Source organism: Protopterus annectens, chromosome 16.part0 (genome assembly GCF_019279795.1).
Source record: "Protopterus annectens isolate FY-2018-M chromosome 16.part0, PAN1.0, whole genome shotgun sequence".
NCBI classification, from domain to species: Eukaryota; Metazoa; Chordata; order Ceratodontiformes; family Protopteridae; genus Protopterus; species Protopterus annectens.
This window is the reverse complement of record NC_056750.1, coordinates 231,701,335-231,718,365: the sequence shown is the minus strand read 5'-3', so window position 1 is coordinate 231,718,365 and position 17,031 is coordinate 231,701,335. Positions and strand designations below refer to the sequence as shown.

The 17,031-nt window shown below is 41.7% G+C and overlaps 1 protein-coding gene across 2 annotated transcripts in view; it reads left to right on the top strand.

Annotated features, from left to right (window-relative positions):
- Positions 1-17,031, top strand: part of METTL17 (methyltransferase like 17) — a 760,923-nt gene that overhangs the window by 631,200 nt on the left and 112,692 nt on the right. For both annotated transcript variants that reach the window (XM_044058500.1, XM_044058499.1), the window contains one exon: positions 3,864-3,911. In XM_044058500.1, the coding sequence (XP_043914435.1) occupies positions 3,864-3,911 (48 nt within the window). The remainder of the gene's footprint in view (positions 1-3,863; positions 3,912-17,031) is intronic.

The window sequence follows — 17,031 nt, the reverse complement described above, 5'->3', positions numbered from 1 at the left end:
AATCCTTCTATGTGGCCCACCTAATCACAAAGGGGTTTGCATCTAGAACAAAAGAGGTTATTGTGCTCCTCTACTCATCACTCATCAGACCCATCATAGAGTACAATGCCCCATTTGGGATGTACCTTACAAGACACATGCAACAGCTGGCAAGACCACAGAAGTACCTCACCAAGAGGATTACTGGCCTCAAACATATGTCGTATGCAGCCCAGAAACTCCAGCTGTACTTGGTTGCATACCACTTACTCAGAGGTGATCTCTGCCTGACACATACAAGTCCATGTCCAACCCAGAACTGATGGACATGCTCCACCTAAAAAAAACAAATCCCCAAGAGCTACACGCTCTAGGGATCTAAACCTCACCACAATGATAAATAAGATGTGCTGGTGGGATAGATTCCTGTCCCAGAGACTCCCCATGCTTTGGAACAGGATTCCAGTCTACATTAGGCAGAGCCCCTCACTAACACTCTTCAAGAGAAACCTTGACGAGTGGATGGGAAACAGAAAATTTATCCTGGGGATCACTGCAGTGGCTCTGCTGGACAGAGGCACAGGGAACTAATCTAAGGGGGCGGCGAAAGCCAACACATTCTGGCTAGGCTTATAGATGCTCTCAGGCAGATAGCCTAGTACTTACCTATGAACCTAGAGTTGATGGGTCATTCAGAGTCTTGGTTAGTCAAATGATCTATTCAGAGATTGCCTTATGTAGAGCACGGAAGATGTCACCTCTCGTGTTCTCCTTGTTCCCCAAGAGCCAGGCTAATCCTAACCAGTTCTAGACCATGTTGATGTTAGGTGCTTATCAGGTATGCAAGATTTTGTATGGTCACTCATTGGATAATAACTTCCTTATAGTTCAGATTTTAGTGGACAGTGTTAGTAGACATGACGTATGCTTTTTTGGGTCTATATTACAACGCTGAAGTAAAACAAGTTTGAATGGTGTAATATCGAACCCTAAAGTCCAAAAGTTGAAAATAGCGAAGCCACGGCACATCGACTTTTTTCCCAGGGAATAAAATCGGTGGGCCATTTTCGGGGCTTTGCTATTTTCTCCACTGTGGTGCGATCTCGGAGTTGGTATATTTAAGTAGGAGGGGTGTGAGAGGGCACAGCGCCCCATGTTGGAGGTTATGGGGGGCAAAGCCCCCCGCTTTAGTGTAAGTTTAAGGTTCATTTTTTTTTTTTTTTTTTTTTTTTGTTATGGAACAACAATTTTTTTCCCTGGGAAAAAAATAGCTGTTCTGTGTTTCCGGTTTTGCTGGGTTTCGGACTTTAGAGTTCGATATTACAACGATCGAACTTTTGTTAGTTCGACATTGTGATATAGACCCTGCTTTTTTAATATCTAAAGATATGGAACACTCACAGGAGAGTTTTCAACATGTTTTTCTGGAGGATTATAGTGATCATTGAAAGTGCTAACCTTTGGTATGTTCAACTTGCAGTGTGTTTCCCTCATGTTTGGGTATGGTTGCAGAGATTCTTTTTTTTTTTTTTTAAACAAGAAACATCTTTATTAAACCATCGTTTATGACATAGTCAATCATACATTTATATAAATGAAAACAAATCACTTCAACACAATCCTAGTTACATGCATTTAACATCACAATGCATTTAACATCACAAACCATAGTGGACACACTCCCAGTTGCAAACATTATACATCACTTATAATCCAACTCATTCATTTTCAGAAAACACTGCATATCTCATCCTCCCTTCTTTTAAACCTCATTCCTCCCCTGTATGTATTGTTCCCACAATTCCCATTTTTTTCTTATGTAGAGATTCTTGAGTGTGAAATGTCTTTTTTCCATCCTTAGATTACTAGCTGACATTCCCCCTTCTTGCACCTCTCTGTCCTTATTCCTGCAAATGGGAACCTCTGTCAGTTGAGAAACGTCACCTCACTATCCAAAACATACCATTACCTTGAAATCTTTTTTATATTTGGTAATAAGGAGTCCTTAGAAATGGATTCCTGTATCTTTTTATGCCAGACTGTTAGGAATGCAGGAATAGTATTATACAAGAGATAGCCAGCACTATGGTGTAGAGAGATAAAGCTCTAACTATGGCCCACGTAACCTGGGTTAGATTAGCATTTCGGACATCTGAGCCACTGACAGGGAGGAATGGGCAGCCTCATCCCGAAGGGGGGGTGTGCTGATGATGCTCCTTTAAGGGAAGTGTGGTCCAATGAGGGGAGGGTGTGGGGAAAAAATGGATAGGGCATAGCAAAGAAAAAAATCCCCCAAAATAAAATGTGGATGGCCAAGATCCCCAGGGTGCCCTTAGGTTCCACGGCTGGCCCCAGCAAATATGGAGGAAGTCTGGGGGGTTAGCAGTAACTGGTAGACTCGGCATGGACACAGGGCAATGTGTAGCAGTGCTGTCAGGATGATGTGGGAGGGGATCAAAAAAATAAAAAAAAATAACTGGGACTGTAAGATGCCTATATGTATGTATATATGTATGTATGTGTATATATATATATATATATATATATATATATATATATATATATATATAGATATATATGTGTATATATATATATATATATATATAGATATAGATATAGATATATAGATATAGATATATATAGATATATACACACACACACACACACACACACACACACACACACACACACACACCTTTAAGTAGATACTCTTAACAGTTCTTGTTACCCATTTCAAACAGTTATTATTGCTCACATTCTAAATCAAGCAACAGCATATATGATAACCCTAGTGTAAATTTGTTTCTACCCATCCAGTCATCAAGATCAGCCTTAAGGGCAGCCAAACTAGTACTTTGGTTGACTTGCAGTGGTAACATTTTTCCATGTCAGCCTTGTGGATCAATAACTCATAACATTAGAGCTGGTAGTTTGGGGAATAAATCAGTATGCAAACAACAGAAGGAGAATCTGTATTATTAGAATGATGGGAACTAATTCAGATTTAGGACTAGGACATGCGGTGTCACATCTTTCTATTGGTAGATACCTTGAGTTGTATCACCATTCTTTTGCAGGATATCAGGTTTCCAAGAAGCAATGTGCAGTCAAATTTCACCCATTGTGGGCATGCAAGAAATGGACCAGTTTTTCATAAAAGGAAATGTGATGCATCACACAAGTTGCAGTTCCATCAGCAAAAAGATGAATGGTCTGTAGTTTCCCATTTCTGTTGATTCCTGTCATTCTGACAGTTTTGATGTACATACCTAAATGTTCCTTTTAGTAATTTGATGGCCTTAAGAGTTTCACTAAATGTTAAGGATAGTTGTCCAGACAAAGCTAATGAGATTTAGTGTCGACATTGGAATAGGAAATAAATCCAGTATTTTTAGTAAGGAGTAAGACAGCATGGCAGTGCATCATTTGGCAGTGCTACCTCATCAAGCTAAGTCATCTGGTTCAGTTCCTGGTTGGGGTGCTTTCTTTGCAGCATCTGCATATCCTCCCTGTCCCCAAAATGGGTTTTTACTGGGGGGTTTCCATTGTATCCCGCATCTGAAAGTTATGCCAATAGATTAAATTGGTGGGCTTTCAAATTAAAGGTAGTTCTGTTTGTGTGTTTGTTTGTGTGTCTGTGTCTGTGTGTCTGTCTGTGTGCATCCTGCAGTGGGCTGATACCCTTTCCATCATTAGTTTCATGCCTTTCACTTATTACCTGACAGGGCTGGCTCCTGGTCCATCACAACACAGAGCAGGATAAAGTCAGTAATGGAAAATAAATGAATACTTTTTAAATATGATCACTGCATAATAAGAAACCTCACTATAACTACAAATTTAATTAACATGTTTCATTTCACTGATTTTTTGTTCACATTCAGGGAGCAAAGGTATCCAGAGAATCCAGAAGTGGAATTGTGTTTGCTCCAGTGAGTATTGATTTTCTGTTGCTCAGAAGTTGTTTGTATTACTATTTTCTGTTGCAAAGATTATGTAATTCTTTACACTAAGGGACACTCTACAGTGGGAGAAACACTTGAGTGTCTCTGCACTGTGCCATAAGCAGACAATGCATAAATTATTCAGCCCAAACATAGTGTTGTTAGATTGTGGCTGTGGAGCACATGTGCCCCCATGATCTTCAGTTCTTCAGATATCATCTAGAGAAATACGAATTAACTCTTCATAATGCATCACTGCAAGGCTTCTCAATACTTAACCTTGTATAAAGTCAACAGGATTCCATCTGTTTTAAACACCATTATTTCTCTGCCAGTGCAGTTTCTGAGTATTTGCTGTAAGTGATTTCCTTTTCCTCTATGGTTGTGTGGCTGTGAAGTTGGTATGCATAACTTTAGGTTGGGGGGAGGCTTGCAAACACTTTTCAGAAATAGTCTCATTATGAGCTTTAGTGTGCTAGTGGAATAAAGGCCAGGCAACCAGAGATGAATCAGTAGCTTAGACAGTTCTGGTTTTGGTGGAGAAGGATGGGCGTGACAGTCTGAGGAAGAAATGAAGAAAGCTGTGACCATTCATTGCCACAGTCCGTTGGAGGTGGGATAGTGCAGCAGGATATAGTTCTGATCAGGCTTTTGTTCACCAAGCCACTTCAGCAGTAGCTGTCATCATGAGTGCCTAGAAGCATACACCCACAGCTTGGAGGGTAGTGTTGCCCCTCAATGATGCAGGTTGTCCATTCTTCTACTCAGGAGAATGATAAGGTCTCAGTATGTAAACACCTGTGATGACGCAGGGAAACAAACAACTCTTCTCCCAGGACAGCTCTCACCCTCACTGAGGAATACCTAGAACGGAAGAATGAAAGGGCATAGCCAATAGGGAGAGGCTTGATAGCCAGCAGGTGCAGTGAGGAAAAAACACAGAAAAACAAAAAATAGGGTCTTATTAAATTGACGCAAGTGTTTTCTTCTGTTGAATCTTCATTGAATTGTAACTTGGTTAGATTTATGCAGAGCTAGCTGTAGATACCAGCTAGTGAATGATCTGTTAAGGAAGCTTGTAGGACTCCCTTATGACAAAGTGATTGTGACAAGCATTTACATTTATTTTGACGTGTAAAATGAAGGTGAAGTTACTCTCTGACCCTTCCTTTTGATTAATAAGCATTCAGGAAGAAACTTAGCTAAGTTACATTGTTCACTGTTGTGTAATGCATGCAGATATGATTCTAGAAATGTTTTCAGTTAATCACACTTGATTTTCTGTTTGTAAATCCTTTCTGGAGTGTATCTGCATATCAAATAATAACTGCTTCTTTTTAGGAAATCAGGTGTCTGAGTTTCCAGTAACTTATAGCTCAGGCTGATTTCATTCATATTTTGATTAATTTTGCCTTATAAGTATAATTTAAAAAGTTTTCACTCCCTTGTAAATTTATTTAGTGCTTTTGTCTAAAATGTTGCACACTTATTTAGATTAAATCATCATGTTGTCTGAAGAATTGATTTAAATATTGAAAGCAATCATGAGACATATCAAGAAACATCAATTTTGAGGGGATAACACTAAAATAAAATAAACAGTAAGATAGGAATCATGTATACATCACCATATTTAATAAATAGACACAATGTACACTGGTAAGGAAAACATGAGACATAATGGGAATATACTGGTGAAAAGGGAGTGTGTCTAGATTTTAGTATGTATCTTAGACTAAGATTGTTATTGAGGCTGTAGGTGTTCTCAGTTTGAAGTTTTAGTTGCCATTGAAATGAATGAACTTCAATAAAACCATTATAAATTCCCTCTCTGGAGTCAAGTTTGGCTTAATCAAACACCCCAAAAGGAAATCTCTCTAAATGTTGGAATTGCCAACTATGCTATGCTAGGGTAAAGTATTATTTTTGTGTTTTTGTTCCACAAATGTACTTAGATATTCTGGTTGCCAGTCATCTCAATTTAAAACCTGTCACAGTATGAACATATAACCAGATAAAGCTGTAATTATTGTTTACACCAGTGGTCTTATTTGCATCAGATAACCTGTATGAACTGTTGTTGATAAATCTCTGTGAACTGTTGTTGATAAATCTCTATGAACAGTGACCATAATGCTATATATATTTATTATTTCTTTGCACTAGTGTCACACAAAATATTTGTAAGTTAGATTTCTCTGAAGTGAATAATAGTGACTGATGTACCTTCTTTATATTTGTTATGTACAGCTTTGCTTTAGTCACTGTTCTCTGCCTTTGCTTAAATAATACATATTCATTCAGCCACTTACTCTGTATGCCCACTACATTTACTATGACAAAACAAATACATTGCATTGTACCTAATATTTACATATTTGCAAACTATCAGTCTCCACAGTCACAAAAGAAGTAGCAAAGCCAGTATATTGCATATCTTTTTTTTCACATTTAACTTCCCATGTCTACTGGTTATTAGATGTAATGCTGTTGGCTTTCACCTAATACTTCATAGTAGAACTGCAAACATTAATTTATATTATTTCTGTTATCCCACTGTAGTTAGCATAGATTTCTCTGTCTTCTGTTTCTCATTTGCTGTAGCACTCGCGCAGACCTGTGAAAGTAAACCTGCCTATGTTCATCATTCCTACTCCTGCAGTAGCCTTTAGGCTATAAGGTTTGTTTTTTACCAAGACACAGCAACCAGCCAGTTTCCAAGAGCTCTTGCTCCCTCCTGCACTACACCTGTGGATGCTGATTGTTCAGCCCTGAGGACGGAAAATCAGCAGTCAGAGTGGAAAGTCCTCAGATCTTTCTTGCCAAAAGTTAAGTAGTATACTTATCCTGAAATAAAACAAGAAATAACCACCAAGCTATTTCCAAACAGTAGTAATATACACTACCAGAAGATGTTGAGTGGGTGCAGCTACTGCAACAGTGAAGAATTCAAAGATCTGTTGATATGATTAAGTGAAACTTGCATAACTGTTCTATGGCCATCATTGTTACTACTGCAGTAGCTTTTATGCTTTATGCATTGATTACTAAAGCCTATCCAACTTGGTATGAGAAAGAATATTGATCTTGGAGCCACTGGAAAATGGTCCTGGTAAAGCCAGACCTGGATCTAGACAAAATAATCCAGTATGTAATTTCTTGTAGATGTATATAGAGAGGATCATGTTACCATTGCTAAAAAGATTCTATACTCCACCCATTTCCAGTATGCCACCAAAGAAGACAAGGTCCAAAATAAGTGTGCATTAATACTGCCTAGAAGTGGTTTATCATGATGAGTATAACAAAAGGTGATAAAGGACAAACAACTGGAAATAATCTGTTTGACACTTGTTGTCCTTTCTTTGTCCCGCCATACAAAATAAGTAGCTGATTGGCTTTTTTAAAGGACTTGGTTCAGTCAAGATTGAATCTGAACTACCTTTGCATGTTTATAAGATGAGTAATCCGCTCTCCATGCTTCTGAGGGTTAGAATAGAAGACTGGGAGACAGATAGCCTGATTCAAAGAACTGTAAACCAATGAGGGATTTGCTTTTACTGATACCATATCCCAAAAGCAGACCAGATAGGGTTAACCCACCAAGAGAACTTGCAACGCAGGTACTTATCTGGCACATGTCCAGCCAATGAGAAGAACAGTTTTTCATGTAATGAACTTAAAATCTGCCTGATGTGCCAGTTCGGATGGAGATGTGGTTAACCCTTCCAGCAGAAAGTTAAGATTCCAGGATGTAGCAGCCTGTTTGCAGGGTGATTGCAGGTGAAACACTCCTATTAGAAACTATTTTACTGAGAAACATTGAAAAAAAAAAGAGAGAAGGATCCATGGGTAGATGTACTGAAGTGGCCTAAGATGTACCTTCACAAAGTAGTTTGATGGCCAGAGGGTTGTAACTGTCAAACGTAACTGAGTACCAGTCATACAATCCCAGATAGCAGGTCATGATTATTGGATAGGCACCAACTAGAACATTTCTCAACGTGTCAAGGTAAGATTTTCTAGTAGCAGGGTTACTTGCCTCCTTTATTACTTGCTGCAGCTCCTTTAAAAAGATGTTCCTAAAAGGTATTAGAATCCAAGTAGGTAAGGTGTTTAGGTCAGGTGTCTAGCTCCAGACATACTAAAAGGCAAGCCAGTGTGAAATGGTCAAGGAGGACTTCTGAATTTTTGTCTAATATCTAAAATCCCAGATTTGTCAGAAGAGTTGAAACCCGTATGAAGGACTTTTGACATCTGGGAGAAGACTCTGCAAAGATAAGCAAGTCATTCAAATATGGAAGAAAAAAGTAAGTGCCATTCAGCCTGCAATAGGCTATGGCTGGAGCTAGACACTTTACAAACATGCTCAAAGCTGCAGGTAACCAAAAGGTTAATGCTGAGACACGGAAATAGGAAGGAAAGATTTAAAACTGGTCTCATAGAAGGCTTTCTTTAATACTAGGAGCATTATGGAATGGAAGCATTTTCCCCTTGAATAAATAGCACTGGTTCTATGAGTCATATGGTGAGGAAAGCTGAAGAACCTGAGGAAAAAATCTCTTTGGTTCGTAGAGAGGAAAGGAACTCCCCTGGAAGTATTTTTTATCTAGATCCAACTGTATTCATATTGAACGACCTTTAACTAGTCTGTCACAATCTTACCAAATGAGGAATGAACAGAGACAGTTCTTGAGACAGGTTTTTACAGAATGACCTGGTGGAGAAAGCGAGAAGAAATGTATGCTAGCATAGACGCCCTGAAGTTGTATACTGTCCCTTTATTGGAGAGATTCTTGTTTGTTATTGTTCCCATCAACCATCTCTTTTTGTTTAGTATGGGTGAAAGAAGAACTAGAAGATTTGACAGGAGGAAGATGTGAAAAATGTTAGAAACTCTGTAAAATAATTTAACTCTTTAAAGATTTTTTTTTCATGGACCTGAGTAACAGAAGTCCAAATAAAATCGTTTCTATAAAACTGAATCCAGAAATTCAGGCATTATTTCAGCAGAAAACTTCTGAATTCATACCCAGGCATACCTTCTGAAACAATAGCAGAAGCTGAGGCCCTAGCCACAGTCTGTACACAATCATACATACTTTAAGACATGTTTAGATAATAGAGACATGTAAAAAAAAAAAAAAAAACATAAGATAGAGATAGGCATGAACTTTCACATACCAGACTGATAGTTAAGAATTATATATGCCAGAGTGGAAGAGTAAACAATTATATTATCAAATCCTTTATGAATTCCACCCCCCCCCCCCCAGTTTCCGCTACACATGAAAACACATTTACATATTCTTAAATCTAAGCAATATACCTTCCGTTTATGAAAACAATAATTTGGACTTGTCAGAACATGCCATATGCTCCCATTACCTAGCACAAACGCTACCACCAGGCATCCGTTGCAGTCCTGTCCCCCAGCCCTTACATGTATCACTGCCTCAGTATTAAGATCTATAAGTTTTGTAAATCTCAACTGCCTGTTCACAAACTAATTGGCTTTGAATATCCCGCTAAGTAGCCCTGGACCAGAGTATTATTATATGTAAGGCTTCCACTCACAATGATACAGTTGAATTTTAAGCTTAGAAAAAACTCAGAGCTACTTACTCTAATCTGTCAATGCTTTTGATACCAAATCCATTTCTAGTTAGGGTGGCAGATCCTTTTGCATGTAGTAAATCTAATGCATTGTTGGTTTGCTTGATTACATGGAAAACCCAGTTGGTATGTATTAATCTTCACTTCGTATGACCTGTTTTACATAAGCTGCCTAATTACAGCAGTGCAAAACAATGCACATCTGGAGTTTAAGCACTTCCTTAAAACACCCAAATGCATTTCCATGCAAGTCGCACTTTGAGACCCTGTATCTCCAAGACCTACAGAAAGACGTGAACTCTTAAGTGATCATTCAGTATTACCAGACACATTCTTCATGAATATAATGTCTGCTGTACATCAAACATACTTGCTTTTCATACACTGCCAGTGGCATGACACATGTCTTAGTATACAGTGTTCAAAACAGCACCTGCTCATCATGTACGCTCCCTTCAGTACCACCTTGGACATAACCCAGGTGTACCCTGTTTTAGCCACTGCGGCTACCTTACTGGGCACTCTCTCTTCCCCCAGTACACAGACAAAAATGCATACAAATTTTCTGCTCCACAGAGTGAATAACCTTATGGTGACTGCAGTAGCCATTGGATAGCCTTACATTAATTAAAAGTATTCCTGAGACACAATATTATGATAATGAAATAATATAACTAAAACTAAAATCTTTTAATTCATTATGATCTGATGTATGTAGAAGGAAATCATGTTTATAGGTTCTTGCTAAGAATACAGTTTGGTAGGCCTATTGTATTTCACTGGATAGGTGATTATATGTTCTTCGTGTTTCACTGTTGCAGTCATCACATTTGGGCTATCCCTGTCAGGGTAGCCCTCATTCAGCCCGAATACCAGAGGCTTAGTATTTCTGTGTCAGTTGCCATCGCTCCAGGACTTACGTCAGGTCATCAGTAGTATAAAGTAAGGCAGCCAACGCCATTACATCAGTCTTCTTGTCGAGGAGCCCGAAGCAGAAGCAGTTCGCACGAGTGCAGGTTGGCCACTACCTGAGTTTTCATTTTCTGAATTGAAGTTCACGTCTTCTAAAGCTAAGTACCCCGTTGGGGATTCTTTTTTCTTGCCCTAACCAATGTCAGAACAAGTTAACAATAGTCTTGCCTGTGGAAAGCAAATACCACACCGAAACTTTCATTCTTACTGTGTCACTTGCGTAGGCCCCGACCACGACATTCCCCACTGACGCTTTTGTGCTTTGTTCAAAGCCAGAACTATACATAGTCGGGACCTTATTGTAACTAGATATTTTTGCTGTCAGTCATCGAATTCCGATATGGCTTTGATAAGCCATCCGACAGCAAATCTTCTGAAAATAACTTAAGGATAAAGACAGAGACAGACCTCACAGGTCCAAACCTACCAACGATACTTCCGTTAAGCTAGTCATCAGTTCTCTGGACCTCAGTGAGGCACATTCGCAGACCCTGATGCCTGCTTCTGTGGATTCACAGGCCACTACCGAGACCCTTTGGAGACCGGTATGTCGCGAGACTCTTCATCGACTAAGGATCCTGCGGATGTCTCTACCTTCGATGGGTCTGGAGCCACTGAGCAGGCACCGGCTTCCAATGAAGTACTTCGCACTACCGATTCTCGACACAGACTGACTTCTTTTGCATTTACCATTCTTTCGAAAACTACCAAATTTCTAAGGCCCAGGGTATGAACCACACCCAAGAAACCGACGACCCAATCTCAGGCACCTGCTTCCTTGCCTCAGTCTCAAATGCTTAAAATGGCGGAAGACCTTATAATGCTGATCAGGGAAACCCAAGCTACCCCTTCCAAAAGAAAAAGAGATTTGTCCCCAGTAGTTTTATCTGAACAGGAGTCCAATGACTCTGAGGCATCTGAATATGAAGACATGCAACCCCTCTCTGCTTATGAGGATTCTGATGCAGAGGAATCCATTCCTTCAACCTTTCCACCCGAGGACTTTTCCTTTGTGGAAACCCTACATACTTTAAGGGAGCATTTCCAATGGGAATGTCAGGACTACCCTCAGTTTAAAAAGAGACTCAGGGAATTATTAGATCTTCCACAGCACAGACCTCTGGCCATTCCTCCTGTCTTGGATGTCGTGGATGATGTTTTCATGGAATCTAATTTGACTCCTGACACCCTCCCTCCTGCTCCCAGGAAACCTGACAGGTACTATAGAATCCCTGACTCTCACAAATTTCTTTTCAAAAATCATACTGCTGATTCTGAGGTTATTTCTCAAGGGCCTAAAAGAATTAAAACAACTTCTGCTAAGAATCCAACCTCCTCAGATGGGGATTCCCGAGCATTAGACATATGGGGTAAAAAAGTATACACCTCTGCTACTCTTGCTATTAGAGCACTAAATTGTCAGTTCCATATGCTAAAATTTCAGCAACATACCATGGAACTCCTCAAACAAAAAAAATATCTTCTTTTCCTGCTTGTGCAGAAAATAGAGTTACAAGAGTTAATGCATTCTGCAAGTCAAGTAACTAAGCACACCTTACAGTGTGGTTTTGACACCCTAGAAGCATCTTGCAGGGCAGCAGTCACTGGTTCTGTCCTTAGAAGGCATGCTTGGCTTAATGAACAGCCCTTGCCAGACCATGCCAAATCCAAATTATTGGACGCACCCTTGCTTAAAGACAAATTTTATTTCCACACTCTACCAACCCCAAAAGGGTTCCCAGATCTTCCCCCAAACCAGTGGGCAGAGGCCAAAAAGCAAGTAATTTCCCTACTCTCTATGAGGGCAATAGAGCATGTTCCTGCAGAACAGATAGGCCAAGGTTTCTACTCCAGACTCTTCCTGGTACCCAGAAAAGAGGGCACCTGGCACCCCATCCTCGATCTATCCATTCTAAACACCTTTCTGGTGATAACAAAATTCAAAATGCGCACCCTCCAGCAACTACCTGTGCTCTCCAAGGATGCTTGGTTAGCCACCCTAGACCTAAAAGAGGCCTACCTACACATCCCGATCAGGTCCTGCCATTGCTTTTTGCAGGCAAAGAAATATTCAAATTTACCCATAATTCAGGCAGACAGTCAGGAAAAGCTGCTTAATCACATGGCCTTTGTAAAGGACCTACTGACCTGCCTAGGGTATACTATCAATGAAAAGAAATCCAAACTAGTACCCACCCAAAAAATTATATTCCTGAGAGCAAGCCTGGGCACAGCATCCCAGATGGCATTCCTTGCACCAGAAAAGCAAACCTACCTGACAGTCTGTTTCTATCAACTAGCCATCAGACCCCAGATATCCGCAAGGAAAATCCTGCAAGCTCTGGGGTCATGGCTCCTTGCATTCTACTCATTCCATATGCCAGACTGCATATGAGGAAACTACAATGGTACCTAAAAAGCCTTTGGTGTCAACACTGTCAAGACCTGGAAACTCTTATACCAATGATACCTTGTTCACCAGCATGCAACAACAACAAGGGACTACCCTTCTCACAACCCCACGCCCTCCAGACTCTCACCACAGACAGACACATCAGACTATGCTTGGGGTGCACACCTGGACGGCAGGTGCATACAGGGCCAATGGAGCCCACATCAAATACATCTGCACATCAACCAAAAAGAGATGTTAGCTGTCCAACACGCACTAACAGCTTTCATACCCCTCCTCTGCCCAGGGGCTCTACTGCCCCCCTTTGAACCAGCAGCTTCAGCAGAGTTAAAGTTTCTCTCATGGAAGACCGCCTTGCTTCTGGCCATCACTTCAGCAAGAAGATTATCCAAGCTACAAGCACTAATGGCTGTAGAGCCCTTCATCATTTTCCATGCTGATGGGGTCTCCCTCAGGACTAACCCATCCTTCATGTCAAAAGTGGTGTCCAGTATGGCTCTCAACCAATCCATTTGTTTGCCCACCTTTTTCCCTAACCCACAAAACAAGGGGGAAAGGATGCTGCACTCTAGATGTGCACAGACAGCTCACATTCTGTCTAGACAGGACTAAACCATTTAGAAAGACTGATCAACTGTTAGTCAGCTTTGCTGCAGGAGCAGAGGGCAAAGCCATATCCAAACAAACCATTTCCAAATAGATAGCACACTGCATCCATTTCTGCTACAAGCAACATGGGAAACCTCCCCCTAAGGGGGGTCAGGAGACATTCTACCAGCGCAACCTCCACCTCTGCAGCTTTCCTCAGAGGGGTCCCCACCAGGGACATCCTGGAGGCTGCAACATGGAAATCAGTTCATACCTTCACCAAGCATTACCACCTGCCTCTCTTCTCCAAATCCAGTGCAGGCTTTCCCACTGCAGTCTTGCAGGGCATCCTAGCCAGCCCCCAGTCTTCTTGACTGCCTCCACCCTTTTCTTCAGCTTTGGGAGTCAACCCAAATGTGATGACTGCAACAGTGAATACACTCGAACATCTACATTTATGGTAAGTGTACACAACTATACTTTCTCAAAATATCGAATGTTAATGACTGCTAAACTTGAAAAACAGCATGAAAATGAGTGTTCCATTTTCCTCACCTTTTCCCTCTCCAGGTTTATGCAGTATCAGTCAGTGTGTGTGTGTGTGTGTGTGTGTGTGTGTGTGTGTGTGTGTGTGTGTGTGTGTGTGTGTGTGTACGTATGTGAGTGTGTATTTATTTTCTTGCTTATTTTTATATATATATATATATATATATATATATATATATATATATATATATATATAGTTACCTGTGTTTTACTGAATGCACGTTTGTTCAGCAAATACAAGGGTGTGATTTATTATTAGCGGGAAGGATGGCCGAATGGTAGACATATCAATTCAGGTAAGTGGGGTTGTGGAGCTGAAAGCACGTGTCTGTGTGTGTATGTGTGTGTGTGTGTGTGTGTGTGTGTGTGTGTGTGTGTGTGTGTGTGTGTGTGTGTGTGTGTGTGTGTGTGTGTGTATCTGTGTGTGTGCCTGTGTGGTAAGTTTACGGTCGGGGATGAGTGAAGGATGAGTGTTTGTGTGTGAGTTTCAGGGTAAAAGTTAAGTTAGAGAATAGCTGTAGTGTTGTTTGTGAGTCTGAGTCTGTCTTGTGTACTGGAGTATTATGGGCAGATTTTAATGATAGTAAGGTGTGGGGTTAGGGTTGAGGGGAAAGGCAGTGGTAGGGTTAGGATTAGCACCAATTACTAAGGTGGTTTAGTAATGGGTACTATCCCTAACTGTAATCCTACACCTTGACATCATTAAAACCTTCCCATAACACTGTCACTATTCGGACAAATTTGAGGCTAGTGTTACTGCGGGCTTAAGTTTAATATCAAGAGAGGAAATAGTTTTGCTCTCTCGATATTACTTTTTTTTCGCCATTGTTTATGATTGAACTTATTTTGTTATAGTTTTATATTTGACCTTGGACTGGTTCAGTCAAATGAAATTGACCTATATTATATATATATGTATAATGTGTGTGTGTGTCTTTACTATCAAAATGTAGAAAATCAAAATAATTTTCCACCTTTTGATCGAACCAGTTAGCTGAAATTGGTAAATGTTAAGTTGTCAATCTCGCCTTCATTCTTGCTTGATGGGTTCGGAGCCGATCCTCGGCTCCGACTCGGCACTTGCTAAGCTCGAGAGTCACTTTTACCAGCTCGAGGCAGCCCCATATCCCATGATGCAAGGCGGTAAGTACCCAGATCTCGTTTGCCGCTTCGCTGATGAGGTCCTCCTTTTACCAGCTCCTGGTAAGTGTTTATTATTACTAAACTTTTAGCCCCAATCAGAAAAATTTTCTATTTTCTTTAAAGTTCTATCTTTTATAGATAATTGTGAGGCTTTTTCTGACTAACTTTATATTTCCTTCTTTACCTTTTTAGTCAGGCCTTAATTCCCTCCCATCCCCCCCCCCTATCAGGGTGTGTGTGTGAGAGTTTTTACTTCTCAATACTTTAACTTTAGTTTGTCTGGTTCGGGACTGTGTGTGTAGTGTTTGTTTGGAAAGCACTATGTCTAAAGAACAGAGGGTCTCAGGCTTCAAGAAGTGTGACTCGTGCTGTCAGAAGATGTCTCTGACAGATGGTCACACTTCTTGTATATACTGCCTGGGACCTCTCCACCTGCAGGACTCCTGTGCAATTTGTCACTCTTTTAGCCAGAGAGTCCTGCAGGAAAGGAGGAACAAACTTATTTTAAGAGGACTTCTTAAACCGGAGGGCTCCCCGGCAAAATCGGCTCCGGGTAAGCCCTCTAAGACTACCAAGGCCCAGGCTTCTGTACCTAAGCCTTCGGCCTTGGCTCCGACTCCTTCGGAGTCGAGATCGGCTCCGGCTGGGACCAATCTTAGCTTGGAGAAATCATCGGCACCGATGGCTATCGGTGCCGATACTTTGAAGGTCACTTTGGTGTCGGCTCCGACTGGCTCCGACATCCATGTGGCTCGGGCTTCGGTGTCGGCGCCGACCGGCTCCGACGCCATGATTTCTTTGCCTGTATCGGCTCCAGCCAGAGCCGATACATCTATACCTACACTCGGAGCCGAAAAGTTATCGGCTCCATCTGGATCCATGGTTTCATCGGCTGTGATGGTTCCTTCGAGGAAGAGGTCCAGGTCTCCCTCTTTGGAACCGATACTGTCGGCTCCGGCCTCACCTCTTCTTTCGGAGCTGAGCCATCGGAGCCGATCATCTAGGTCTTCCAGGTTGTCAGACCATGATTTAGAGAGGGTGGTAAGCAGATTATTAAAATCACAGGCACTAGCCCAAATGCTTCATAGTCCGTCTCAACAGACGACTATTAGTCCACACCCTCTTCAAGTTCCTCCTTCGACTCTACCCCAGAGTTTGGAGCTGGAGTCTACGGGAATAGTTTCTGCTATGGCTGAGGGCCAGATACTCCCCCCTTCTGCGCCTTCAGCATCTACTCTTATCTCCTCCTCGAGACCTTCCTTGGAGGGATTCTGTGGCCGGGCTTCCCTGGTCTGCTCCGAGGGGGTGAGTGGCATCGGACCCTTGTCCGACCCCGCTCTTCCCCTTGGAGCTTCGGCCTTGGTGAGCTCGGCTCCGACATCTGCCTCGGAGCCTTCCCTTTCGTTGGGCCTGGGAGTCCCAGTTTCTTCGGAACGGGTTCTCTCGGATCTCCCTGGGAGGGGAGCCTTTGAGGTGATGAGGAGTGTGCTGGCCCCTGGGCTCAGTCAGCAGTCTATTCCTTTAGCTCCTCCCTCTACGGTGCCTGTTGATATCTCTTCCCGCTCTCTTGCTCCCGGACCGAGAGATCCACCGCCTCAGGTTTCCCCACTGGGGGGAACCCCCTCTTCCGAGGATTCTCCTGATCCATCAGGAGATCCTCCGCGCAAGAGGAGTTGTAAGAGGAAGCACCTGGACTCCCCTGAGTCTATTACTTCGGATACCGACTTAGATGAGTCGGAGGGATCCCCAAGATCCCCCTCTGAGGATGTCTCCTTTTCAGACATCCTAGAACTCCTGAAACAGAGGGGGAAACTGGCCCTCCATTAATCC